The following is a 25154-nucleotide window of genomic DNA, read 5'->3' as shown; positions in this document are numbered from 1 at the left end:
ACCTACACACACGGCACGTGCAGTATAGCTGTAGGATTAACCATTAGAAATAGAACGTTAAATACTGACAGCAGAGGAGGCTGGTTGGAGGAGCTATAGGAGGACGGCTTCATTGTAATGGTTAGGATGGAATAAATAAATGGTATCAAATACATCAAACATATGGAAAACAAATGTTTGAGTCCAACCATTCCATCATTCCATTCTAGCCATTACAATAATCCCGTCCTCCTGTAGCTCCGCCCACCAGCCTCCCTGACTGACAGTCAGTTGGTCACCATGATTTGGGATATTATGGCGGACTACAAATGAGGGACTACGAAATTGTGCACGGAGAACGATTTGATGTTTGTACCTCGTATCACTCCGTCCAGAAGGTGATACGTTGTTGCCAGAAGCTGCAACCCGCATTATAAATGTAACCAGTTTGAAAACAGTGAAGTTCAAACTAAGGCTGGTGTATTCCGTTATTGCTAGGTTTCTTCTACTGTCTTAGATTTGGTTTGTGTAATATTGCATTCCGTTATGAAAAGGCATTCCATTATTTTGTTTTGGATAGAAATATGTCCGTATTGAAAAGAGCCAAAACATGGGAGATATCTGAATCTGAAGGCGAAAGCGATGCTGAAACTAAACCTTCAATCAAATGCATTGCATTTACCGATCAGGGTGACGATAACAATGAAACAGCGACGGCCAATAGTCCTACTGACAGTCTCGAACAGGACAACAAAGACCACAACACAGATTGCAAGTCAACAGCCAAAACCGAACCAAGTGACACATTGGTGGCTCCACGACCCGTTAGGTCCGGTACCGCAAGTCCGGGGAGAAAACGCCGAACCAAAGAGGAGATAGAGGCAGACAGACAGAGAGTTGAGGAGAGGAAGGAGGCCAGAGAGAAACTCAAGAGGGTGAGGGCCGAAGAGAAAGAGGAGAGGAGAGAAGATCAACAAAGGAGAAAAGAAGCTGCAGAGCGTCAAAAGAGCCTCAGACCTGAGAACTGTTTGAAGTGCCTGACTGTCTGTATTGATCCAGGTAATTGGTCCTTTGTGAATGTAGGTGGAAGGGGTTCAGATGGCGTTGAAGCAGAGGAGGCTGGTGGGTGGGCCATATGTTTGATACCGATCCATTTATAGAATTTCAGCCATTGCAATGAGCCTGTCCTCCTATAGCTCCTCCCACCAGCCTCCTCCGTGTCAAAGGCACACTGTAAGTAAGATGTGACATCAGAGGACCACCGACACAACTAAAGGATGGTGGACATTTTTAAATGTGTGTTTCCACTCCCCAGCTCTATTGCAGGATGATGGATCGGATGTGTTGCTGGGAACTCTGTCTGCATTTGAGTGGAGGAGCAGCATTGAGACACAGCAGCTCCCTCACAGCATCACTTGGACCAGAGATCTTCCGCCGGTAACGTACCATCACACACAGACAATACGAGCGCCACAACGCTGGGCTTGTTGTCTCGGCCCCTCAGGTTGACTAGATAATGCCTTGGTGTTGTCAGGAGAAAGACAGCAGTGGACCACTGGAGGAGGAGCAGGTTCTGCTGGTGTTGGGTCTGACTGACTTCATGGGCATGGTGGTGTCAGTCAAACAGGTGAGTGCCCTTTAAACCTCAACAAATTCCCTGGTGTCTCCACCAGTGTGTGCAAAGCGAACGTTCACATTTTCTGTTCACCCAGACACTGCATGGCAACGGGGAGGAATCGGCAGTGGAGTCTTTCTTCAAGCTTTTGTCCGAGTGCCTCAACCGAGATGCCAAGATGGCGGTTACTGTTTTAGTGATGGGATCCAACACAAATAGCTGGTTCGTATGAGATCTGTTTTAAGAATGCGTCTCTGAACCTTGGTCCTTGAGACACCCTGTATGAGAAGAGACTGGATGTATATGTTGGTCTGTCACCAGGACTGGGACATGGGATGTACCCGAGTTGAGCCAAAGATCTCAGTTGGGAATGGAGGATCTGGACATTGAGGAGGTAAGGTCTCTTTCTGATATACTATACAATCTCTCTTCTCAACACATGCATTTGTAGTGGCTGGTTTTTCCGTTTCCAGTGTCGTGCATAAATGAACCATTTCAAGCTGCTTTTTGTACTTGGCTCCTCGAACGGTTCCTACCCATCGTGTCATGGAGCTCGGTGGTTTTCACCTAAAATGTCTTCATCTGTCCTCAGGTATTGGTTTTCCTGCAACTGTACCGGAACATTACTGTGGTCTTCCTGGACGGCTGGCAGGATGTCACAGACCACGTGTGTGCCGTCACCAAGGCCCTGTCCAAACGGCCCTACAAGTATGAACCCAGTGAACTCTTCATATTCCACATCATTAAGAATTATTCCACTTAGGAATCTTATCAGTTGGAATTCATTTACTGCCATGCCATGAGGACAGGCTTTGAGCACCGCTAGCTTACTTTCTTTACTGTGATTGAACACTAAGTCTGGTAACCAACTTTTGTGCTGGATACAGTGGGGAAACTACAAAGCATGCAAGCTTTTGCTCCTGCCCAGCACTACCAAACCTGAGATACAGATCGACTTCATGATTTCGATTCTAATGTGTGTTTGAGCTAGGCTGAAACTTAATCCTGCAAACCCTGTAGCTGTCCAGGGTTGACGTGGCTTGGTGAGCAGTCCATTGCTGTAGAGCACAATCTTTAAACTGTGGTCACGCCTTTCTACGCCACTGCAGACTGCTGACGGAGCGGTGCGAGTTGCCGTTCTGTGTGGATGGCTCATGGGCCAGTGGGGTGCGTGTGGAGCGGGATGGAGCTGGGCTGGGTGAGGTGTGGAGCAGGCAGATCACACAGCTCAACAGGGTCAGCCCTGCAGTGGCCTCCACTTTGACCACAGCTTACCCCTCACCGCAGATACTACTGCAGGTAGGAATCGATCTACGTGTCTGTTTAGTCAGGATCATTGACATAACATAAGCATTTATGACCAATGTAAGTCCTACAATTCATTATAAATGTACCACAATGGCCTATACCTGCAGGCTATATGTTTAGCATTACCAATCATTTATATGGCTCTTATATAATGGGTTGACTTTCATTGCATATAAGGGCAAAACAACTATAGGAGGTTGGTACAGTAGATGACCAGAAGTTATGGGTTTTCTTTGGGATCAGGTTGAAATTTGTTTGGCGTATGACATGGCCACATCACTGACATGATATCAACAAACTGCATAAATTAAATATATACAGTATAAAAGTATGTCAATCTATATTTGACACAGGTCTGTCTTGAATGTGGATAGTTTACTTGTTTAATGTTTCACCTTCAGGCCTACAGTAGCTTAGAGTCTGAGGAAGAGAAGAGGGGGCTGCTGGCAGGCCTACTAGTGAAGACTGGAGGGAAGGAGAGACGCATCGGACCTGAAATCTCAGCCAGAGTCTACCGTTCCCTCACAGCTCAAAACCCCCAGCTGGTCCTGGACTAGTTGACCATTCTGGCGTCAGTGTAACTAATTGATACCTAATGAATTCCTAATTGTCCCTTTGGCATGTTGTGTAGGTCTAGGCATCAGCAGTATTAGTAATATCTATTGCGCTTTGATGGGCTGGATGGAGCATATCAGAACAATAATGGCCTAAGGACCGAACCCTGTGGAACTCCATCTTTAACCTTAGATAGACCTGAGCGAATTAATCATTCTAAGTGCCTCAGGCCTGGGGTCAGTTTGGGTTTGGGTGTACAACTTTTCTAACCACTTGAATAGATGCAGAACTTTTACGTTTACATAAGTTAAAGTTATGGCCTTGGTTGCACATGGGGTGATCATCAAAATGAGTGAAGTATAGTACTGTAGCACTTTGTATATTTAAGAGAGAATGGCAATAGATTTGTATATGAAAAAAATAGTAAATTACGATTAAATGTTTAACACAATGTTTTACATTTATTTTTTTACTATTCATTTGCGTTCAGCATGAAAGGTTATACAAATTGGCAAGAAAAGAAAAACATCTTACTTGGTGACTATAAGCTACTATAAGTAAAGCATGAGTCAGATAAACTGCAAATGATCAGAAAAACATGGAGAGCAAAGCGCTATTAGAGAACATGGCCACCAATGCGCAGTATAAAACATTTAGATAATGTTAATTGTATGTCGGCATTGTTCTTTCGAAGGCCAAACCCACCATTGGTGTGTGTGTGTGGCCAAATACCTATTTTCATGTCATCTGACCATAGCACCTCCTGGATTCAGCTAAATGGCATTGGCACTTGGATTGGAACCAGTGCTATAATGGTCACCTGACACCAAAGTCTTTGGCCACGCACAACTGCGGTGGGTTTGACTTTCAAAAGAACAATGCATATGCAGAAAATACCTCATCCCTAATGTAAAATATGGTGGTGGATCTTTGTTATGGAGCTATTTTGCATCCACTGGTCCTGGAGTCCTTGTTAAGGTCAACAGCATCATGAACTTTATCAAGTACCAGGACATTTTAGCCCCTCCAAAAAACTGGTTCCCTCTGCCAGGAGGCTGAAACTTGGCTGCAAGTGGATCTTCCGGCAAGACAATAACCCCAAGCACGCATTTTTCAATGGCCGTCTCAGTCTCCGGAATTGAACCTCATTGAAAACCTGTGGTTTGAGTTGAAGAGAGCAGTCCATAAGCGCAGACGAAGGATATCAAGGATCTTGGAAAGATTCAGCATGGAAAACAGGATCCAATCATTTTGACCGCTATCTATTAGAGATTTCTTTTTATTACTTGTTAAATATAATCTCTTTCTCTGAGCAAAAGTATTAGTATAAAATAATATTGTAAAAAATAAATAAATGTAGCATACAATATAGCACAGTATTTTGTATTATATTTTATAGTGTATTTTTTGCTCATCTTTATCAAGGGATCCAATCATTCAGTATAGGGAGTGTACATACAGTAGATAACATTAGATTTAGAACTAAGTCATCTGACTTGAACGGGGTAGTGGATATCCGGGGTGGCTGTCTTCCCCTTCCCTTCAGCCAGGCAAACTGGGGAGAGTTTGTAAGGACAGTCTCGAGGGTGAGCGAGCATTCCACTCTTAAAGTGCATAGAAATCTGAGCTAAGATAAAACTCTTCCACTCTTGTGGACTTTTCCACAAGTAGATGGTAATGGCATTTATAGAAAGGTTCAGAAGAGATAAAGTGCCAACTTTATCTAACATTTCTGAGTGGATATTTGAAAAGAAAAGTCATGTCCCCACTGTCTGAGTTGCTCCCTGGAAGGGTGGGCAGGCAGGGGCACAGGGAGAGGCAGGGCTGGGAACTGGAAGAGAGGAGGCAGGGGCACAGGGAGAGGCAGGGCTGGGAACTGGACGAGAGGAGGCAGGGGCACAGGGAGAGGCAGGGCTGGGAACTGGACGAGAGGAGGCAGGGGCACAGGGAGAGGCAGGGCTGGGAACTGGACGAGAGGAGGCAGGGGCACAGGGAGAGGCAGGGCTGGGAACTGGACGAGAGGAGGCAGGGGCACAGGGAGAGGCAGGTCTGGGAACTGGAAGAGAGGAGGCAGGGGCACAGGGAGAGGCAGGGCTGGGAACTGGACGAGAGGAGGCAGGGGCACAGGGAGAGGCAGGGCTGGGAACTGGACGAGAGGAGGCAGGGGCGCAGGGAGAGGCAGGGGCGCAGGGAGAGGCAGGGGTGCAGGGAGAGGCAGGGCTGGGAACTGGACGAGAGGAGGCAGGGGCACAGGGAGAGGCAGGGCTGGGAACTGGAAGAGAGGAGGCAGGGGCACAGGGAGAGGCAGGGCTGGGAACTGGACGAGAGGAGGCAGGGGCACAGGGAGAGGCAGGGCTGAGAACTGGACGAGAGGAGGCAGGGGCACAGGGAGAGGCAGGGCTGGGAACTGGATGAGAGGAGGCAGGGGCACAGGGAGAGGCAGGGCTGGGAACTGGACGAGAGGAGGCAGGGGCACAGGGAGAGGCAGGGCTGGGAACTGGACGAGAGGAGGCAGGGGCATTGGCATGATTGGGTACAGGGCTAGGGAAGGAGCAGGCACTTAGGGTGGGCACCTGGCTGAGACAGGGGCTCGGGCATGGACTAGACTCCTCAGGCAAGTCATCAGGCAACTCCACTGCAAAGTCATCAAAGAAGTCTTCATTCAAGTCCTCCATCAAGTCCTCAGACTGCTCGGGGGCGCCGTTACTGAGGGTGAACACCCAGCCAAGCTGGTTGTGGAGGAGGTGGCGCAGGCCCGGGGGCAGGGGCAGCACGTTCAGGATGTCAGGGCGGTCGGGCCGCTGCTGGCGCAAGCGAGAGCAAGAGAGGTACTGCAGGGAGGTGGGCGTGTAGCAGGACCGGATCACCTTCATACTGCTCTTGGCTGCAGTGGAGCACACCACAGGGTAGAACTTCTTATTCTGCAGCCTGGTGGCGGCCACACCTGAGGAACAGGAAGAAGGGAAGAGACCGAGACATTAGGCACATGGTCACATGTAAATCTAGAGCAAATGTTACCCTTACAGTTGAGGTAGGATACGTCAGCCATCTGAACAATCTAAAGTGAACAAAAATATACGGTTCATAAAAGGAAAATCAGTCAATTGAAATAAATTCATTAGGCCTTAATCTATGGATTTCACATGATTGGGGATACAGATATATATATATATATATATATATATATATAAAACCAACAGATGCATAAGGTAGGTGCGTGAATCAGAAAACCAGTCAGCATCTGGTGTGACCACCATTTGCCTCATGCAGCGCGACACATCTCCTTCGCATAGAGTTGATCAGGCTGATTGTGGCCGGTGGAGTGTTGTCCCACTCCTCTTCAATGGCTGTGCGAAGTTGCTGGATGTTTGCGGGAACTGGAACACGCTATTGTACACGAAGATCCAGAGCATCCCAAACATGTTCAATGGGTGACATGTCTGGTGAGTATGCAGGCCATTTTCAGCTTCCAGGAATTGTGTACAGATCCTGAACCTTGAGGTGATGGTGGCGGAAGAATGGCACGACAACGGGCCTCAGGATCTTGTCACTGTATCTCTGTGCATTCAAATTGCCCTCGGTAAAATGAGGTTGTGTTCATTGTCCATAGCTTATGCCTGCCCATACCATAACCCCACCGCCACCATGGGGCACTCTGTTCACAACTTTGATGGCAGAAATCCGCTCGCCCACACGACGCCATCTGCCCGGTAGAGTTGAAACCGGGGTTCATCTGTGAAGAGCACACTTCAGAGTGCACGTGGCCATCGAAGGGGAGCATTTTCCTACTGAAGAAGTAGGTTAAGACGCCGAACTGCCGGTCAGGTCAAGGACCTGGTGAGGACGACAAGCACCCAGATGAGCTTCCCTGAGACGGTTTCTGACAGTTTGTGTAGAAATTCTTTGGTTGCGCAAACCCACAGTTTCATCAGCTTTCTGGGTGGCTGGTCTCAGACCATCCCGCAGGTGAAGAAGCCAGATGTGGAGGTCCTGAGCTGGCATGTGTTTACATGTGGTCTGCAGTTGTGAGGCCGGTTGGACGTACTACCAATTTCTCTAAAACGAGGAGAGAAATGAACATTCAATTCTCTGGCAACAGCTCTGGTGGAAATTCCTGCAGTCAGCAGTCCAATTGCACGCTCCCACAACTTGAGACATCTGTGGCGATGTGTCGTGTGACAAAACTGCACATTTCAGAGTGGCCTTTTATTCTCCACAGCACAAGATGCACCTGTGTAATGATCATGCTGTTTAGTCAGCTTCTTGATATGCCACACCTGTCTAGTGGATGGATTATCTTGGCAAATGAGAAATGCTCACTAACTGGGATGTAAACAAATTTGTGCGTATGGAAAATGTCAGGGATCCTCACCTATACAGCGGCGGTTCTTATAGAAGGTAAGGGTTCCATGCCACGTGTCAAGGTGCAGCCCTATGATGGAGCCTTGGCCAAAACGGGACGAGAAATTCACCTTGTCCCCTTTGTGCTGAAGCATACCTTGAATAGGAAATTAATAAAAACCGGAGGCAAATTAGTGAATTACTATGTATAAAACGTCATAGCCACAAGGCATGCCTATTCATAACATTTATGTGTCACTTCCTCACCTGTGTAGGAAAGTCCCCAGCTGTCCTCATCCATCCCCAGCATACTGCAAAAACTGTGTTGGAACTTGTCCAGGTTGACCTCAGCGGTCCCGATGCCCACCATCTACATAGAAGACAAAACATACAATGGTAGGTAACAATGTTGTTTGTCTGCCTGGTTGGCTGGCCTTGTTTGTCTGCCTGGTTGGCTGGCCTTGTTTGTCTGCCTGGTTGGCTGGCCTTGTTTGTTTGTCTGCCTGGTTGGCTGGCCTTGTTTGTTTGTCTGCCTGGTTGGCTGGCCTTGTTTGTTTGTCTGCCTGCCTGGCTGGCCTTGTTTGTTTGTCTGCCTGCCTGGCTGGCCTTGTTTGTTTGTCTGCCTGCCTGGCTGGCCTTGTTTGTCTGCCTGGCTGGCCTTGCCTTGCTCGAATTACACACCTTGTGAAAGAAATGCCATACCCCCTTGTTAGCTTAAGATTTTAAAGGGGAAAAATGTATCCTGATTATATACAGGGATCTATAATGACGCTTTAGGCTAGAATCAAGCTTTCACAAGGAAGATATGCTTCTGATGCACATGGGGATATCTTTGGGTCGTCTCTGTAATATTCAGAGGCTGAGCTATGTTTTTCTAATGTCGAGGAGTAAAGAAAAAAGAAGAACACTGCTTGGGAAGTCATGTCTGTGACTCTCGCTATCAATAGAGCTAATCACTTTCCGAAAAATAAGATTGATAGTTCAAATAAATTACAATATTATAACATATTTATTAGGGGAATAACATTTGTGAAAATAGTCTACTTTATGTCCCCCCTATTTAATTATGTATCATGAAACAGCCTACCTTAAAGATGTCATGAATTTCAGGAAACAAAATTACAAAGTGGGATTAAAATAGGGAAAGGGGATACCTAGTCAGTTGCACAACTGACTGCATTCAACCCAACCGCTCTGAATGGTCATAGGCCTAAGCCTCCCAGGGATGCTCAGAATTGACCAACTAACTGCTTTTACAAAACAAATGCCCCAGGATCCCCCTAGCTTCCTCCTCCCTGGGTACAGCAGTGAGGGCAAGTAACAGTATAATGGGAATGCCCCGCTGACATCCCTCATTCACTACTGCTAATACACACGGATCACTCTCAAACAATGTTCTGCTTTTACCCCTATTGTAAGGTTTAAATACAAACATGGTAACTTTCTCCATATTGGAAGGCATTGTTTTCATTTTAGGCTACACTAACAATGTTACTCTATGTATGTATTTCCAATTTCTGTCGGATATTCACTTTCTGCTTCACACTTATTAAATGCCTCTTATTTTAAGATTAGCATGTAATGCGGCAAATTTATACAACACATCGGCCAATTGAGAAGGGAAGAGAGAAACTTTCTGGCATCAACGTGTATTATAACTGGGCTGGCAATGTCTATCAGTCCACTGTAGATGGAGTACTCTGTCCATAATAAGTCTCACCTGAGATGGGATGGGATGGACTGGGAAATAGAGCCAGTTTCTGACTCAGTCTCGGGGAGTGGTTGAATATTCGGTTTAGAATCATTTGGGATATCAATGAGGACGCCATTGGGAGTACAATAACGTGTAGCCTTACGTTTAGTTAACAAGTCTCTACAGGTTCAACAGTCCTACAGACTTTCGTTGAATTTCCACGACACTTGTTAACTTAACAAATCGACCCCTGTCTACACTGTAGCTATACTATGGGCCTACAGTATCTGTAAACATGTAAGGGCTAAGGTTAACCCACTTAGGGTAATTCCTGACCTGGATGGTTTTTTGCGTACGTACCATGTCTGTGCCATAGACGGGTGACGTCATCTTGATCTCCCAGAAGTGCTGTCCATCTGTCAGCTCCTTGGTGCCGCGGATGGCGGCTGTGCCACAGCTGTACTCAGAGTGGAAGCTCACCTTGCGGTTGTCACAGCTCAGGAGCGCTGCATTGGACTTGACGCCCTCGTCCCACACCCAGTCGAAACCTGCAGAGAGACAATATGATGGTTATCCACACTAATTCATGACCCATCCATTGATAACACCTGCTACATTTCCCAGGTACACTGTTTAAGCTATACGGTGCATGCTCATATACATAATAGCTCCACATCCATTCAAAACGTGGACATACAAGTGCATGCGCGCACACACTGCGCACACAGCCCACATCCAGTCGGAGTCAAAACACAGAAACTGACATTGCTTGACAGTACAAAGAGGAGACAATTATTCATTCACCTTATACAGTAAACACTGACCAGACTAAGTTGAAAGACATACACAGATCCATAGTTCCCCAACCCTGTTCCGATCCTTCCCACTACACACCCTGGTCCTCCTCTCCACACAGGCAGTCATTGAGGGGCTGGAAGCCCTGCAGCTGAGCCCCAGGGCTTGTTTCCTCCTGGGCGTCACAGTGACAGTAGGACTCCCCTGTCACAGGCACCGTGTCGGGCACAACGTCTGTCACCTCCGGGGTGACGGCCAGGTAATCCACTTCTGAGTCCGAGTCGCTGATCTGATTGACGCACATGGGATAGACAGAGATGTCCAACTCATTCGCCTTTGACCATTTGAGAATGTCCCTCGTTTTAACTGAGAGAACAGGTAGACTGAACCACACTTGAGAAGACTAATCTGTGAGAATCTGAGGAATTCACAATCGGAGCGCTTTCAGAAAGAAAGAAAAAGAAAGAAATACAAAACAAAAACCGATTAGCTTGGCTTAAATGAAGACAAACCCAAAAACTAGCTTAGTAGGTCCTGTTTGAGAAACGTCTGGAAATACTGTGCACTGCAACCTCTCCTCAGTCGGTTACCTCAACTAAAGCACCGAGCTTGTTCAGGTTCTTTAAAGCTTCTATAGGTTGACCCTTTCCCTAAAGAGAGGCCCTTGCATTCCCATTGAAGCGCAAGCAGGGTATGCCAACATTTAAAAATAGACCTGTGCCAAAAATACAGACCATCCATGCCTTAGGAGTCCCCATTCAGTAGAGACAGCCATTTTGAGACAGTTGAATCCACCATGGAAAACTACCAGCTCTAGCCAGGTCATATTTTAGATCATGCCGCGGCCTCGTGTTCTCTCTGTCTCAGCATTCTCCCATTGCTCTTTCAACTCTTATCACCCCCTCTCTACCCAAACTCCTCTCTGGGTCTGCCCCAAACACACACTTCCACACTCTTACCTTTCATCACTCCACCCTTTCTATTTATTATTTCGAACCACCTGTAGTCCTCGCGCCACTCCTCCCTCCTAAAACATCTCACCACTGCACTCCTCCTTTCTCCATCCCCCACTCCTCCCTCTGTCTCTCTCTCTCTCTCTCTCCCCATCTCTATCACTCCCCCACTCAATCTTTCTCACTACCCCACTCCCTCTCATTCCCCCACTTCCTCTCAATTCAATATAAAGGCTTTATTGGCATGGGAAACATGTGTTTACATTGCCAAAGCAAGTGAAATAGATACTAAACAAAAGTGAAATGAACAATAAAAAATGAGCAGTAAACATTACACCTACAAAATGTCCAGAAGAATAAAGACATATCAAATGTCATATTATGTCTATGTACAGTGTTGTAATGATGTGCAAATAGTTAAAGTACCAAAGGGAAAATAAATAAACATAAATATAGGTTGTATTTACAATGGTAAAGATAACCTACTCTCTCTCTCTCCCCCACTTCCATCCGTCCCCCTTCTCCCGGTTCTCACCTGTGTGTGTTCGTTGCCCCACTCTTCTCTGTCATTCACCAGTACCACGGCGTCAATGTCTCGTCGGATGTCACTCCACACGTAGTGCGGCGCTCGGCTGTTCCTGCTTCTCCGTAGCATGGCTGCTCTAAAGGGACAGGAAGGCAAAATCACAAATAAATGAAATATCACATACATAATACACAATACAAAGGATGTCATAAAACCTTAGTAATATAATTGTATAACCAATATCCCACAATTTCAGCATGGTGAACTTATGTTGGCAGACATGTGCATCCCATTGCCCTACTTGAAACTAGGCTAAATATGTTTCGAAGATCACACCACACACGTTCAACTTGACAAAGCTATTTGAACTTGAATCATTTATATGCCCTGCTGGTGGGAACGATATGATCAGTTAAAATACTCAGTCACATGTAGTGGGGAAGTTGAAATATCATTGGCATTGATGTAGCATCTAATAAAATATATTACATTTGGAAACAACGGTGATTTTATTGGTTTATTTGGTTTACATGATCCAGATAGGGATGTCATTTGGCATAAGAAATGACACAAGATTGTTTTTCAAATACTGAGCAAGTGCTCATTTCAACTCTCTCACAAACTAGGTCGATTGTATCCTCTTTCATCCCTACCCCCTTACCCTCTATGGGCAATACAAGATGCCAACTATTTTTATTTAACCTTTATTTAACTAGGCAAGTCAGTTAAGCACAAATTCTTATTAACAATGACGGCCTACTCCGGCCAAACCTAGACGACGCTGGACCAATTGTGCGCCGCCCTATGGGACTCCCAATCACGGCCAGATGTGATACAGCCTGGATTCAAACCAAGTACTATAGTGATTCCTCTTGCACTGCCTTAGACCGCAGTGCCTTAGACCGCTGCGCCACTCGGGAGCCCAAAACCAGTCCTTGAGACAGCACTGAAATAAAGGTTTGGGGTCAATACCATTTCAATTCAGGAATTAAACAAGCTAGAAAAGGGTAATTTTTCAAGAAAAATTGTGTGACTTGCTTCAGCTGTCCAAAAGTATTTTTTGTAGAAGTTGTTGGAGGCTAGTGTGGTGGGAAAGTAACAGCAGAATTAGTGACTGCAGTACAGAGGTGGAAAAAGTACCCTATATATACACACCACTTATTTCACTATACCACTTTAGTCGTATAAACCTACCCTGATAGAAAATGACTCAAGGTGAAAATCACCCAGTAAAATACTACTTGAGTAAGGCTAAAATTATTTGGTTTTAAATATTTCAAAAGTTTTTTTACGGATAGCCAGGGCCACATTAAAACACTCCGACATCATTTACCAATGAATCACGCGCGTTTACATAATAAAACAAAAACATTGTAGTACATACTCTGCTGTTCTATCGCATGTGCATGATGTGTAATGATGTCTGAGGGAATAAAACAGTGTTTGTTGGTTGAAGTAACCTCTGGATTTGCATTATATTTCTCTAATCCGATTCCAGATTTGAATAGTAGAAAATAATAGGTAAAGATTTCATGTGCTCTAAGTTTTTGTTTAACTTGTTGGGGAAGTGGTCAAAACAGCTGATTTGTGCAAAAGTCCGTTTTTACAGTGAAGTCAACGTTGATTTAACTATGGAAAGTTTAGAATGTCTGAAATAAGAATTTAACTGATTTGAAATGGAATTTCAGTTAGCTTCCTGAATTTAAATAGAACTGACCCCTAGCCTGCTTGAAACATATAGGCTCCACAGAACAACACACAAACTGAACTCTGGAGTTGCTAACCTATATTCTCCCTTGTCTGAGGTTGAAGTACTGTTGCGCCATATGGACTGTTTCCACATGTAAGTTTGACCTTTCAATCCGACCTGCCTTCTAGTGTGCCACTTTGGCAGCGAGTCTGCAGTCTGTGAGCCGGTTCACGAGATCAACAGCGATAATGTTTTTTTGACCCACTGACTGCATCGAGTGATGTGATCATAAATTATGAAGCCCCTGGGTGGAGTTGGGGGGGATGGGATGGGGATGGAGGCCCACTTATGTCCCTATGCTAAGGATTTAATTTGGGGGTCAAATAATATATGCTCAGCGGAGTTGAGCTGACATGGAATCTGCAGCTGATGGCACGCCTTGCTTAGGCCTAATGTTTCCACAGAAAACAGGTAGCAGCTGGGTAGACTGCTGTCCAAACAGGTGCACCAGATAATTGCCAATGGTTTAGATAAGGGAGTCTGATGCGCCTCACTTTAACAGTGCTTAGCCTATATACTCTATCACCGTCATCTGAGTAACTCAGGCTGCATCCATAGCTCCACGTCAATCAAAATCTAATGTAATATTATCTGGATACAAGCTCAACCCATTTCTTTTTTATGCATGAGCACCAAACACATAGTTTATTTTCTTAATACATTTTTTATTCAGAGCCAAGTTTGAATTGCTTAGCTTACTTCCTTATGTCCAAGATGCAATGGGTTATTTAGTAAACATTTATATGTAAGTAGTTTCCCCCTGAATTTAAGTAAATATTGGTTTTCCCAATCCATAAGTCCCTAATGATGTCCTATCTATTCATTACATAGTAATACAGTTAGTTGAAAAAAAAGTGCAATTTGTCATTGTACACTGTTAAAGTTGACATTTTTGATTCACATAAAAGCCATAGGCTGGCTATACTTAACTGATATCTAAGGACTGTCAAATATATAACACAATAGCCATTTAAATTTCAGTCATTTAGCAGATGGACTTATCCAGAGCAATTATTGTTAAGTGCCTTGTCCAATGCTCTTAACCGCTAGGCTACCTGCCCCCCTACTTTCATTAAACTAGGAAAAGATTCCTACCTTATAGTTGTCTTCTTATGAACTATCTTGCATGTTAGGACTTCTATACCAGACTCCTGAGTGTGACAGGTGCAACTTGCTCTATGACCTAGTTCCCTGCACGCCAGACATCAACAATACCCTTACACGCCCACACCTAACACTGATTGGATAAGTGTGCTAAAAGGGAGGAGTCTATGCTAATTTCCCTATCTAAATAGGGTAGATGTACAATTCTGGTAGAAATTGTATTGTGGCTTTATGTAGGTGTCATTTGTGTCAGTATTAACAGGCTTTACTTATTGATGCATGTTCTCATTGCCCTGGTTACATAAAGCATGAGAATTCGGAACAGACAGTAAATATTAATTTGATAACATTGTCCAAATTTGATACTATTACAAAAATATATTTGTTAAAGTTTATGAACATCAGGAAATATGCAAGGGAAATGAATTACCTTTATAGCCAAAATGAGAAAGGTGGCATTCCTGAACGTCAAGGGCCAAAGCATAAGCGACATTTAAACATTTGTTTTAGAGAAAATGCAAGTCATTAAAATTCACACGTGAGTGGGGGAAAGGGTTCTAGGGTAGGTACAGAAATCATAATTGCGAAATTCAATAGAGGCCAAGGCTGCATGACTTCCCTTGTAGTATGTGGCTTCAAAGCTTCCTTAACAGCATCAAGTAGTTTCCATGCTATGCTCATACACCCTGTGCACCCAAAGGCAAAAACCTGAAACATTTCCTGTGTTACGCTTACACACAGGTGTTCGGAGCATGCTAGATGGCTAATTAGCACAGGTGGTCGCCTATTGTTTTCCGTTAACAAGCGTTGTAACATGAAGATATGGCTGTGTGGGAACCCTAACCCTATAAAAAGATGTGTATCAATTTAAACTTAAATTGTTTTATTTCTCACTGACATTGTAATGCTCGTCTGAAGAAGAGGACCAAAGCGCAGCGTGGTACGTGTTCATGATAATTTATTCAAACTGAACACTGAAACAAAATAAAAGTGGAACAAAACGAAACAGTTCTGTCTGGTGCAGACACAAAACAACTACCCACAAAACACAGGTTGGAAAAGGCTGCCTAAGTATGATTCCCAATCAGAAACAACGATAGACAGCTGTCCCTGATTGAGAATCATACCCGGCCAAAACATAGAAATCAGAACATAGAATGCCCACCCAAATCACACCCTGACCAAATGAAAATAGAGACATAAAAAGGCTCTCTAAGGTCAGGGCATGACAGATATGAAAGATAATGTCCTTATGCTTCCAAAATCATGCCTTCTTCCAATGACTCTTATATACAGTTGAAGTCAGACGTTTACATAAACAAGTTTTAATGACTCCAACCTAAGTGTTTCAACCACTCCACCAATTTCTTGTTAACAAACTATAGTTTTGCCAAGTCGGTTAGGACATCTACTTTGTGCATGACAAGTCATTTTTCCAACAATTGTTAACAGACAGATTATTTAACATATAATTCACTGTATCACAATTCCAGTGGGTCAGAAGTTTACATACACTAAGTTGACTGTGCCTTTAAACAGCTTGGTCAATTCCAGAAAATTATGTCATGGCTTTAGAAGCTTCTGATTGACTCAAATGATGTCAATTAGCCTATTGGAGGTGTACCTGTTGATGTATTTCAATGCCTACCTTCAAACTCAGTACCTCAGAAAAAACAGTGTAGACCACAAGTCTGGTTCATCAAAGTCAAGGTATTGGAGTGGCCATCACAAAGCCCTGATCTCAATCCAATTGACAATTTGTGGGCAGAACTGAAAAAGCATGTGCAAGCAAGGAGGCCTACAAACCTGACCCAGTTACACCAGCTCTGTCAGGAGCAATGGGCCAAAATTTACGAAACTTATTGTGGGAATCTTGTGGGAGGCTACTCAAAACATTTGACCCAAGTCAAACAATTTAAAGGCAATGCTACGAAATGCGAATTGAGTGTATGTTAACTTCTGACCCACTGGGAATGTGATGAAAGAAATAAAAGCTGAAATTAATCATTTCTCTCAACTATTATTCTGACAGTTCACATCCTTAAAATAAAGTGGTGATCCTAACTGACCCAAGACAGGGAATTGTTACTAGGATTAAATGTCAGGAAATGTGAAAAACTGAGTTTAAATGTATTTCGCTAAGGTGTATGTAAACTTCCGACTTCAACTGTATAGTGCATTTGGAAAGTATTCAGACCTAGACTTTTCCAACATTTTGTTACATTACAGCCTCATTATAAAATTGATTACATTTTTTCCCCTCATCAATCTACACACAATACCCCGGAAATATCACATTTACATAAGTATTCAGACCCTTTAATCAGGACTTTGTTGAAGCACCTTTGGCAGTGATGACGGCCTCAAGTCTGGGTGTGATGTTACAAGCTTGGCAAACCTGTATTGGGGGAGTTCCTCCTATTCTTCTCTGTAGATCCTTTCCAGCTCTGTCAGGTTGGATAGGGAGCGTCGCTGCACAGTTATTTTAAGGTCTCTCCAGCGATGTTCGATCGGGTTCAAGTCAGGACCACTCAAGAACATTCAGAGACTTGTCCCGAAGCCACTCCTGCATTGTCTTGGCTGTGTGCTTAGGATCGTCGTCCTGTTGGAAAGTAAACCTTTCCCTAGTCTGGGTCCTGAGTGCTCAGATGCAGGTTTTCATCAAGGATGTCTCTGTACTTTGCTCCGTTCATCTTTCCCTCGACAAGTCTCCCAGTCCCTGCCTCTGAAAAAATATCCCCACTTCATGATGCTGCCACCACCATGCTTCACTGTAGGGATGGTGCCAAGATTTTTCCAGATTTGACGCTTGGCATTGGGGCCATAGATTTCAATATTGGTTTCATCAGACCAGAGAATCTTGTTTCTCATAGTCAGAGTCCTTTAGGTGCCTTTTGGCAAACACCAAGCGGGCTGTCATGTGCATTTTAATGAGGAGTGTCTTCCGTCTGGCCACTCTATCATAAAGAGCTGATTGGTGGAGTGCTGCAGAAATCGTTGTCCTTCTGGAAGGTTCTCCTATCTCCACAGAGGAACTCTGGAACTCTGTCAGAGTGACCATCGGGTTCTTGGTCACCTCCCTGACCAGGGCCCTGCTAGGTTTGACCGGGCATCCAGCTCCAGGAAGAGTCTTGGCGATTCCAAACTTCTTCCATTGAAGATTGATGGAGGCCACTGTGTTATTGGGGACCTTCATTGCTGCAGACATGATTCAGTACACTTCCCCAGATTTGTGCCTCGATACAATCTAGTCTCAGAGCACTACGGATAATTATTTCGACCTCATGGCTTATTTTTTTTGCTCTGACTTGTACTGTCAACTCTGGGACCTTATACAGACAGGTGTGTGCCTTTCCAAATCATGTCCAATCAGTTGAATTTACCACAGGTGGACTCTAATCAAGTTGTAAAAACATTTCAGGGATAATCAATGGAAACAAGAATCACCTGAACGCAATTTCGAGTCTCATAGCAAAGGGTCTGAATACTTATGTAAATAATGTCTCTGGGGGTTTTTATTAGCAAAAAAAAATCTAAAAACCCGTTTATTGCTTTAACATTATGGGGTATTGTGTGTAGATTGATAAGGAAACATTTTTTATAATCGATTTGAGAATAAGGCTGTAATGTAACAAAATGTGGAACAAGGGAAGGGGTCTGAATACTTTCCGAATGCACTGCATAATGTAATAGAACTGAGAGTCATGATCAAGGACTAGCCTATTCATAGACACTAGCTAACTCTAGCATATATTCAAGAAAAGGTATCTTTCGATCCAGGAGTTTTGTTCAGAGTCCTGAACTTCAAAACGCATCGCTTGCGGTACGGTTGCGCACATAACAGATTAGACGTAAAGGCAACTGATTGTTTGCTTATTTTTGGAGGCGAGCGCAACACGCAATCCCATTCGTTCCATTGGATATTTGGTGCTCATGTGACGAAGTGCGGAAGTATACGGAACACTCCAACAACAGTGCAACAACAAAAAAAGTGATATATAAAGCAAATATGGAAGAAAACAATGGTATGAAAACCATATTACGCTGCCAGTTAATATGCATGTGTATATAGCTTCCTTCTTTGAAAATAAGGCATATTTCTATTATGAGTTTCAGAACGAGAAACTGTCACATGTTGTTTTCACATTGCTAACGTTAGCTTCTATCTAGGTAATTAGCTAACAACTAGCTCTAATCTGTTCGATAACTAGCTAAATACCGTAATATTTATACATAAGTGGGTTAATGTGCTCGAGAAGCTGTCATGTACAAGTCTAGTGGCAGTGCTTAGCCAAAACTCGACTTGAAGTTCAGTAGCTGCTGTTAGCTAGCTAGTTACCTTCAAGTCGAATTTTTGCTAGGCTAATGGTGCAATTCGTTATCTGGCAAAGCAATACGTTCACTTGACTAGTTAAAATGTGTATGGACAGCAGGTTAGCGTTTTTCGTCATTAATCTTTGTTCTGGAGGCAGCTATGCAGAGTGATCACTAGCTGGCACAGCCACTAAGTCTAAACATCTGCTTTTAAATTGAACCCTAATGACACTGTTAACCCTAACCTTAAATTAAGACTAGAAAACATTTTTTTAGTTTTCATTAAAAAAATTAATAACACATTTTTGACTTTGCAGCCGGCTTTGCCTGGAAACATGATGTTGAATTGTATTAAATTATTCGTTGGGCAGAAATAGGCATTTGAATCAGAAAAGTTTCCTCTCACGACCTCTACAAGCCAGAATGTTGAATAAAATTATATTTTAATGTACTTTACTGGTTGGTACTTTTTTTTCGGTAGGAATGTGATACAATATATCCACATGAAAGTATACTTACAAACTTTTCAAAGCGCTGGTAGTGCGTTCAGATTTCCTGAAGCATGCTCAAAATATAAAAATATATGCACGAGAGACATGCATACTTGCCGAGCTCATGCACATATTCACATTCTGAAAGGGGACATCGCTCAGTTCTGCCTCCAGGACAAGACTCATGACAATGAACTTCAACCTGCATGATAAAACGTGACTGGGTCCTTAGAATCTTTCAGTGTCAGTGAACACACAGTAATGAGAGATTTAATGGATATAATTAGTAAATGCTGCTTTCACAGTAATAGGACTTGAACATACCCTCTCTGTGTATTTGTTCGTGCATTTGTAACGGATGTGAAACTGCTAACTAGTTAGCGGTGGTGCGCTGAATAGCGTTTCAATTGGTGAAGTCACTTGCTCTGAGACCTTGAAGTAGTGGTTCCCCTTGCTCTGCAATGGCTTTTGTGGAGCGATGGGTAACGATGCTTCGTGGGTGACTGTTGTTGATGTGTGCAGAGGGTCCCTGGTTCGCGCGAGGGGATGGTCTAAAGTTATACTGTTACACATTCATGTCCATATATTTCACTAACTTGTTTCTCCACAGAAGGTGGGAACTTGGCCCAGGTCCAACATGTGGTGTTGATCCTGTCTGGAAAAGGAGGGGTGGGCAAGAGCACCCTCACCACAGAGCTAGCCCTGGCCCTAAGACACGCAGGCAAGAAGGTGGGAGACATAACATTCGTGTGTGTGTGTGTGTGTGTGTGTGTGTCATCAGGATCTTTGTATCAAATGGACATTTTTGATGGGTCAACACAGCTCCATTCTGTTATGCTAAAGCCCAGATCCGCAGTTGCTTTTGAGAGAAATTGTTTGAACGAAAACATGGGTATTTGGCCCAGCCATAGCCGCTGTGCTGGGGAAAGATGTGTCTTTGTGTAACGGATGTGAAATGGCTAGCTAGTTAGCGGTGGTGCGCGCTAATAGCATTTCAGTCGGTGACGTCACTCGCTTTGAGACCTTGAAGTAGTGGTTCCCCTTGCTCTGCAAGGGCCGTGATTTTTGTGGAGCGATGGGTAACTGTTGACGTGTGCAGAGCGTCCCCGGTTTGCGCCCAGGTCGGGCGAGGGGACGGACGTAAAGTTATACTGTTACATGTTCAGATAGCTAATTAGCACAGGTAGTCTTCCATCTGTTTTCTCTAAATAAGCGCAGTAACATGGAAATATGGCCATGTGGGAACCCTAACCCTTTTCAGAACAGCCTCTATTTGTCGGGACATGGATTCTACAAGGTGTCGAAAGTGTTCCACAGGGATGCTGGCCCATGTTGGCTCCAATGCTTCTCACAGTTGTCAAGTTGGCTGGATTGTCTGGCTGCACATCTGACTGGCTGACTTACTGCAGAAACTCAACAAAAAGAAAACAGTATTATGAAGCCAAGATCAATTATATAAAGAATGATGGAGGGAAAAAAACTACTTTAAATGAAATTATGGACAGAAAGACAAATTCAACTCAGATGGCTTATTCATCACAAAACCATTTGATGTTGCCAATTATTTTCACGATTACTTAACTGCCAAACGAGTGTGGCTGCTGCTTTCGCAACAGCTAATGGGGATACTAAGAAAATACCAATACCAGATTACGCTATTCATTTTGAGTAATCAAGTGGATTTTGTTACTAATTACCTTTATTGTCTTGTAAATGTATCGGTTACTGATTACACATTTCCTAGTTATCTGTCCAACCATGTATGTGTGAGACTGTACAGTATCTTTTTCTCAGGTTGGTATTTTGGACCTGTGTGGAATATTGAGCCCACATAACTATGTGCATGTTCACACATGCCTACATGTGTGGTCTCTGTCCTGTTTATGTCTCTGTCTCGTCTGTCTGTATGTCTGTATGTATGTATGTATGTATGTATCAGGTTGGGATCCTGGACGTGGACTTGTGTGGTCCCAGTATCCCCCGCATGCTGAGTGTGGGCAAGCCAGAGGTGCACCAGTGTGACTCGGGCTGGGTGCCCGTCTACACAGATGCCCAGAAGAGCCTGGCGCTCATGTCCATAGGCTTCCTGCTGGAGGACCCAGACGAAGCAGTTGTCTGGAGGGGTCCAAAGAAAACAGGTATGCTCAGTCTACATCGGACTATTAGAGGCCAAGGTGGAGCTTCCACAGTAAAAAAAAAAAAAAGTTTAGATCACAGGATCAGCACTCTTCCTTTGAGACGCTTGAAGTATACCGCCCCTTGATCAACATGAAGAGTGTAGGGGCTTACTGGGTGGGACTGTGGTGTCTCATCAATATCCTCTCACGTTCTCTGGCTCTCTCTCCCCCACCACCTGCCGTATGGTCACGTCCCAGCTCTGATTGGCCAGTTTGTGTCTGACGTGGCGTGGGGGGAACTGGACGTGCTCCTGGTGGACACCCCCCCGGGGACGTCAGACGAACACCTGGCCGTCCTGGAAAACCTGAAGAAGCAGCACAAAGTGGACGGCGCCATTCTGATCACTACACCGCAGGTACAGTACAAGGAAAGATTGGAAGTTGTGTCAACTCCTGCGCTCCGCGTTTAATCAGTGATCAGCCTCCTCTCTAGAAGAGAAACAAAATAGCTTTCGCTGTGGTGGGTCTTAAATGTTGGCAACAGGAAACCTTTTGTTCTGATAAATATCGACCCTTCTCCTGAAGTGCGCACTTGTACTCCCCCTGGTTGATCCATTGTATTAATTACATTATATTGTACTTAGATATGCTGTTATTCTGTGCAGGCAGTATCGACGGGGGACGTCAGGAGAGAGATAACGTTCTGTAAGAAGACAGGCTTGCGCATCCTGGGGATTGTAGAGAACATGAGTGGATTTGTGTGTCCACACTGCTCTGTGAGTACTCCAATATGCATGGACACACACACACCATCTGTGCTTGTTGCAAACAGGTCTCCAGTTAGTTTTAGATTAGCTTCATGTGCATTATTTCGCTGGACACAATCGTCAGTCTGAAGCGGTGTCATTTAAAAATGTATAGTGTCACTATTTTGTCATATTAGAATCTCAGCATATGCCAGTTCTGACCATTCTAATGTAATGTGTTTGCTGACAGGAATGCAGTAATATCTTCTCCAAGGGAGGAGGAGAGGAGCTGGCCAAGTTGACAGGATCAGTATATTTGGGTAAAATACATTTTTTTGTGTGTGTGTTTTTTTATGGTCATTCCGGCGTCTGCATTGGCCGTACAGCATTTCCTGCGATGCGGCCTCTGCAGAAGTCTGGGCATTCATACATCTTACACTTCGCAGAGCTTATGTGAAGGAAGTTGTCAAGGAAGTGTGTTTGTGTTTATACAGGATGTACAGCCCGCACCTACTGTCCAATCATATCAATGCAGAGCTATACGGAGCCCTCCGCATTGTTCAAAAATGTGGCTCTTCACACCCTCCGTACGGAGCCTCCGAATCGGCTTTTAGGGATATGATGGGTATTTTATTAAACAGCCACTAGATGTCACTCTAACCCAACCGACTCCAGCACTCTGAAACTGCTTGTCGCCATTTAGCAGGCATTTTACAGCAGAGCTGCACTGATAAAATGGTTGGTCTTCATTGCAGTGGAGTGCTTGTAAAATTTTGGGGTTAGAGCTGATACATTTCAGTCAAAGCGATGGGGATCAATCTAAGTGGTATATTATTGACCATTTCACCATTAACACTCAACGACCATATGCTTTGTAAGAGTGGAAACCAATCTGTGAGTAATGAAGCGGGTAATGTAGCTAAAGCCCAGAGCGGTGAGAAGCCATATTTAAGGGTACAGCACTGTTCTCAGCCAACTGCAGTACTGCTATGGCTGTGGATGGAGAGGTTTTGAGAGAACTGTGTACCATTGATGTAGACTGTGTGAAGACTACTGGGTCTACCAGGGGTCTCCATCCCTGTTCCTGGAGAGCTACCGTCCTGCACGTTTTTGCTCCAACCCTGATCTAGCACACCTGAATCTAATAATTAGCTGCTTAATAAGCTGAGTCAGGTTGGTTACAGCTGGGGTTGGAGTGAAAAGCTACAGGAGGCTAGCTCTCCAGGAAGAGGGTTGGAGAGCCCTGGGGTAGCTGTATGTAGTAGACTATGGCTGCGTTTATACAGGCAGACAATTCTGATATTTCGCGGTTACTAGCAAAAGATCTGATCCGGTTGGTCAAAATACCATATTATTGGCAAAATATCAGAATTGGGCTGCCTGCGTGAACACAGCCTTTGCATGTAATGTTAACAGCATTTGATCTTCAAGTTTTGACCTCAAAAGACACCATAGTGTCTTGTTTTCTAAAGTAGGCCAGTGTGTTAGCTGCTTGTGTGTGTATATTGTTTTCAAGGGTTGCGAAGGCCTCAGATTGTGTGTTTCCCATTTCAGGCTCTGTGCCCCTGGACCCTCTGCTCACTACCAGTATAGAGGAGGGCAAAGACTTCATCCAGACATTCCCAGACAGCGCCACCTTCAGTGCCATCAACAGCATTGCACAGACCCTCCTAACAAGCATACAGAATCCCTGAGCATATTCAATAGCAATACAGTATTGTAGTATTTAGCCTTTGTAAAATCATGTTGATATATATATATATTATCACACGCAGGCACACACAACCACACAAGACATTTTTACATTGCATCTATCTTGTCATATACTACTGGTATGTAAGCTTCAGAAAACTACCCACATGTAATACTTCACAAATGTAATAAAGTGGGCTGATATTTAATTGAGAGCAGAACTGAGTGAAATCCGCTTCACCACTACCTGGCTGCCAGCAGACATTTAGGTTATGGTAAACGAATGGACAGCTGAACATTCTCTGTCTAGACAACCATAAATCCGATTACTAAATTCTGTTCCACTATAGACAAACTTCAATTAACATGATTAGGTTTTTCCGTTCTAAGCAGCCGAGTCGCCAATTAATTACCCAAATCCTGTTTGTGCATACGAGTGCGTTTCTGTCTTCATGAGGAAACGCACCAGAAAGACGAACGGCTGGAAACTGCGGGTGACAGACAGCGGTCTGTTAGTGATAAACGTCTGGGTTTTGACGAACGGCAGCGATTCAACATATGTAAGATTGTCGATAAACTGAAATTGACAGCCGATCTTCGGGTCAGAGGCAAAAGGACGGCCACCGGATAGTTTTATGTACACGGTCAGTTGCGCAAGTGTTTTTCCTATAAATAAAAGGGCATCTTTGATCATTCACTAGCATGAATTCGAACATACAATTTATAATAGAAAGAGCCAAAACAATCCATTAACGGATTTCTAATTACACTGGACAGAAATATAAACGCAACATGTAAAGTGTTGGTTTCATGTGTTAACAAAAAAATCCCCAGAATTGTTCCAAAAGCACAAAAATGTTATTTATTTACATCCCTGTCAGTGAGCATTTCTCATTTGCCAAAATAATCCAGCCACCTATCAGGTGGCATATCAAGAAACATGATCATTACACAGGGGCACCTTGTGCTGGGGATAATGAAAGGCCATTTTAAAATGTGCAGTTTTGTCACACAACACAATGCCACAGTTGTCTCAAGTTTGGAGGGTGCAATTGGCATGCTGACTGCAGGAGTGTCCACCAGAACTGTTGCCAGAAAATGGAATGTTCATTTATTTACCATGTTATTAACCAACATTGTTTTAAAGAATTTGGCAATAGGTTCAACCGGCCACA

At 44.1% G+C, this 25154-nt stretch overlaps 3 protein-coding genes across 4 annotated transcripts; 2 read left to right on the top strand and 1 right to left on the bottom strand.

Moving 5' to 3' along the window:
- The first annotated feature begins 295 nt into the window (after positions 1-295).
- On the top strand, positions 296-4828 carry LOC115106598 (probable crossover junction endonuclease EME2). The gene is made up of 8 exons (XM_029629478.2): positions 296-1038; positions 1295-1416; positions 1514-1606; positions 1692-1816; positions 1916-1988; positions 2187-2302; positions 2704-2893; positions 3304-4828. The coding sequence occupies exons 1-8, from the start codon at positions 564-566 to the stop codon at positions 3457-3459; spliced, it is 1350 nt and encodes a 449-aa protein (XP_029485338.1). The 5' UTR covers positions 296-563; the 3' UTR covers positions 3460-4828.
- LOC115106596 (SPRY domain-containing SOCS box protein 3-like) lies at positions 4823-19662 on the bottom strand. 2 transcript variants are annotated; one of them, XM_029629476.2, is made up of 7 exons: positions 19453-19662; positions 11775-11901; positions 10386-10575; positions 9852-10039; positions 8066-8168; positions 7830-7955; positions 4823-6401 (listed from the first exon to the last, which is right to left on the bottom strand). In XM_029629476.2, exons 2-7 carry the CDS (start codon positions 11892-11894, stop codon positions 5215-5217), a joined length of 1914 nt encoding a protein of 637 aa, XP_029485336.2. In that variant the 5' UTR covers positions 11895-11901; positions 19453-19662; the 3' UTR covers positions 4823-5214. The 2 variants fall into 2 exon arrangements, with proteins under 2 accessions (XP_029485336.2, XP_029485335.2); XM_029629475.2 differs by lacking the exon at positions 19453-19662 and adding an exon at positions 14611-14689.
- On the top strand, positions 18535-24188 carry nubp2 (nucleotide binding protein 2 (MinD homolog, E. coli)). The gene is made up of 7 exons (XM_029629477.2): positions 18535-18644; positions 20035-20153; positions 21364-21562; positions 21800-21957; positions 22207-22317; positions 22538-22607; positions 23842-24188. The coding sequence occupies exons 1-7, from the start codon at positions 18629-18631 to the stop codon at positions 23979-23981; spliced, it is 813 nt and encodes a 270-aa protein (XP_029485337.1). The 5' UTR covers positions 18535-18628; the 3' UTR covers positions 23982-24188.
- Positions 24189-25154: the final 966 nt, after the last annotated feature.

Source organism: Oncorhynchus nerka, linkage group LG23, assembly GCF_034236695.1.
Source record: "Oncorhynchus nerka isolate Pitt River linkage group LG23, Oner_Uvic_2.0, whole genome shotgun sequence".
NCBI lineage: Eukaryota > Metazoa > Chordata > Actinopteri > Salmoniformes > Salmonidae > Oncorhynchus > Oncorhynchus nerka.
This window is presented reverse-complemented; position numbering and strand designations above follow the sequence as displayed.

Bases quoted from the DNA above. Each gene is read 5' to 3' on its own strand.
- LOC115106598 (XM_029629478.2), top strand. From the start codon at position 564: ATGTCCGTATTGAAAAGAGCCAAAACATGGGAGATATCTGAATCTGAA. The intron at 1,039-1,294 runs GTAATTGGTCCT...TCCACTCCCCAG, and splicing joins GACTGTCTGTATTGATCCAG to CTCTATTGCAGGATGATGGA. The intron at 1,607-1,691 runs GTGAGTGCCCTT...CTGTTCACCCAG, and splicing joins TGGTGGTGTCAGTCAAACAG to ACACTGCATGGCAACGGGGA.
- LOC115106596 (XM_029629476.2), bottom strand. From the start codon at position 11,894: ATGCTACGGAGAAGCAGGAACAGCCGAGCGCCGCACTACGTGTGGAGT. The intron at 7,956-8,065 runs GTGAGGAAGTGA...TTCCTATTCAAG, and splicing joins CTGGGGACTTTCCTACACAG to GTATGCTTCAGCACAAAGGG. The intron at 6,402-7,829 runs GTGAGGATCCCT...CCTGTTCCTCAG, and splicing joins TAAGAACCGCCGCTGTATAG to GTGTGGCCGCCACCAGGCTG.
- nubp2 (XM_029629477.2), top strand. The intron at 21,958-22,206 runs GTACAGTACAAG...TATTCTGTGCAG, and splicing joins TTCTGATCACTACACCGCAG to GCAGTATCGACGGGGGACGT. The intron at 22,608-23,841 runs GTAAAATACATT...TTCCCATTTCAG, and splicing joins GACAGGATCAGTATATTTGG to GCTCTGTGCCCCTGGACCCT.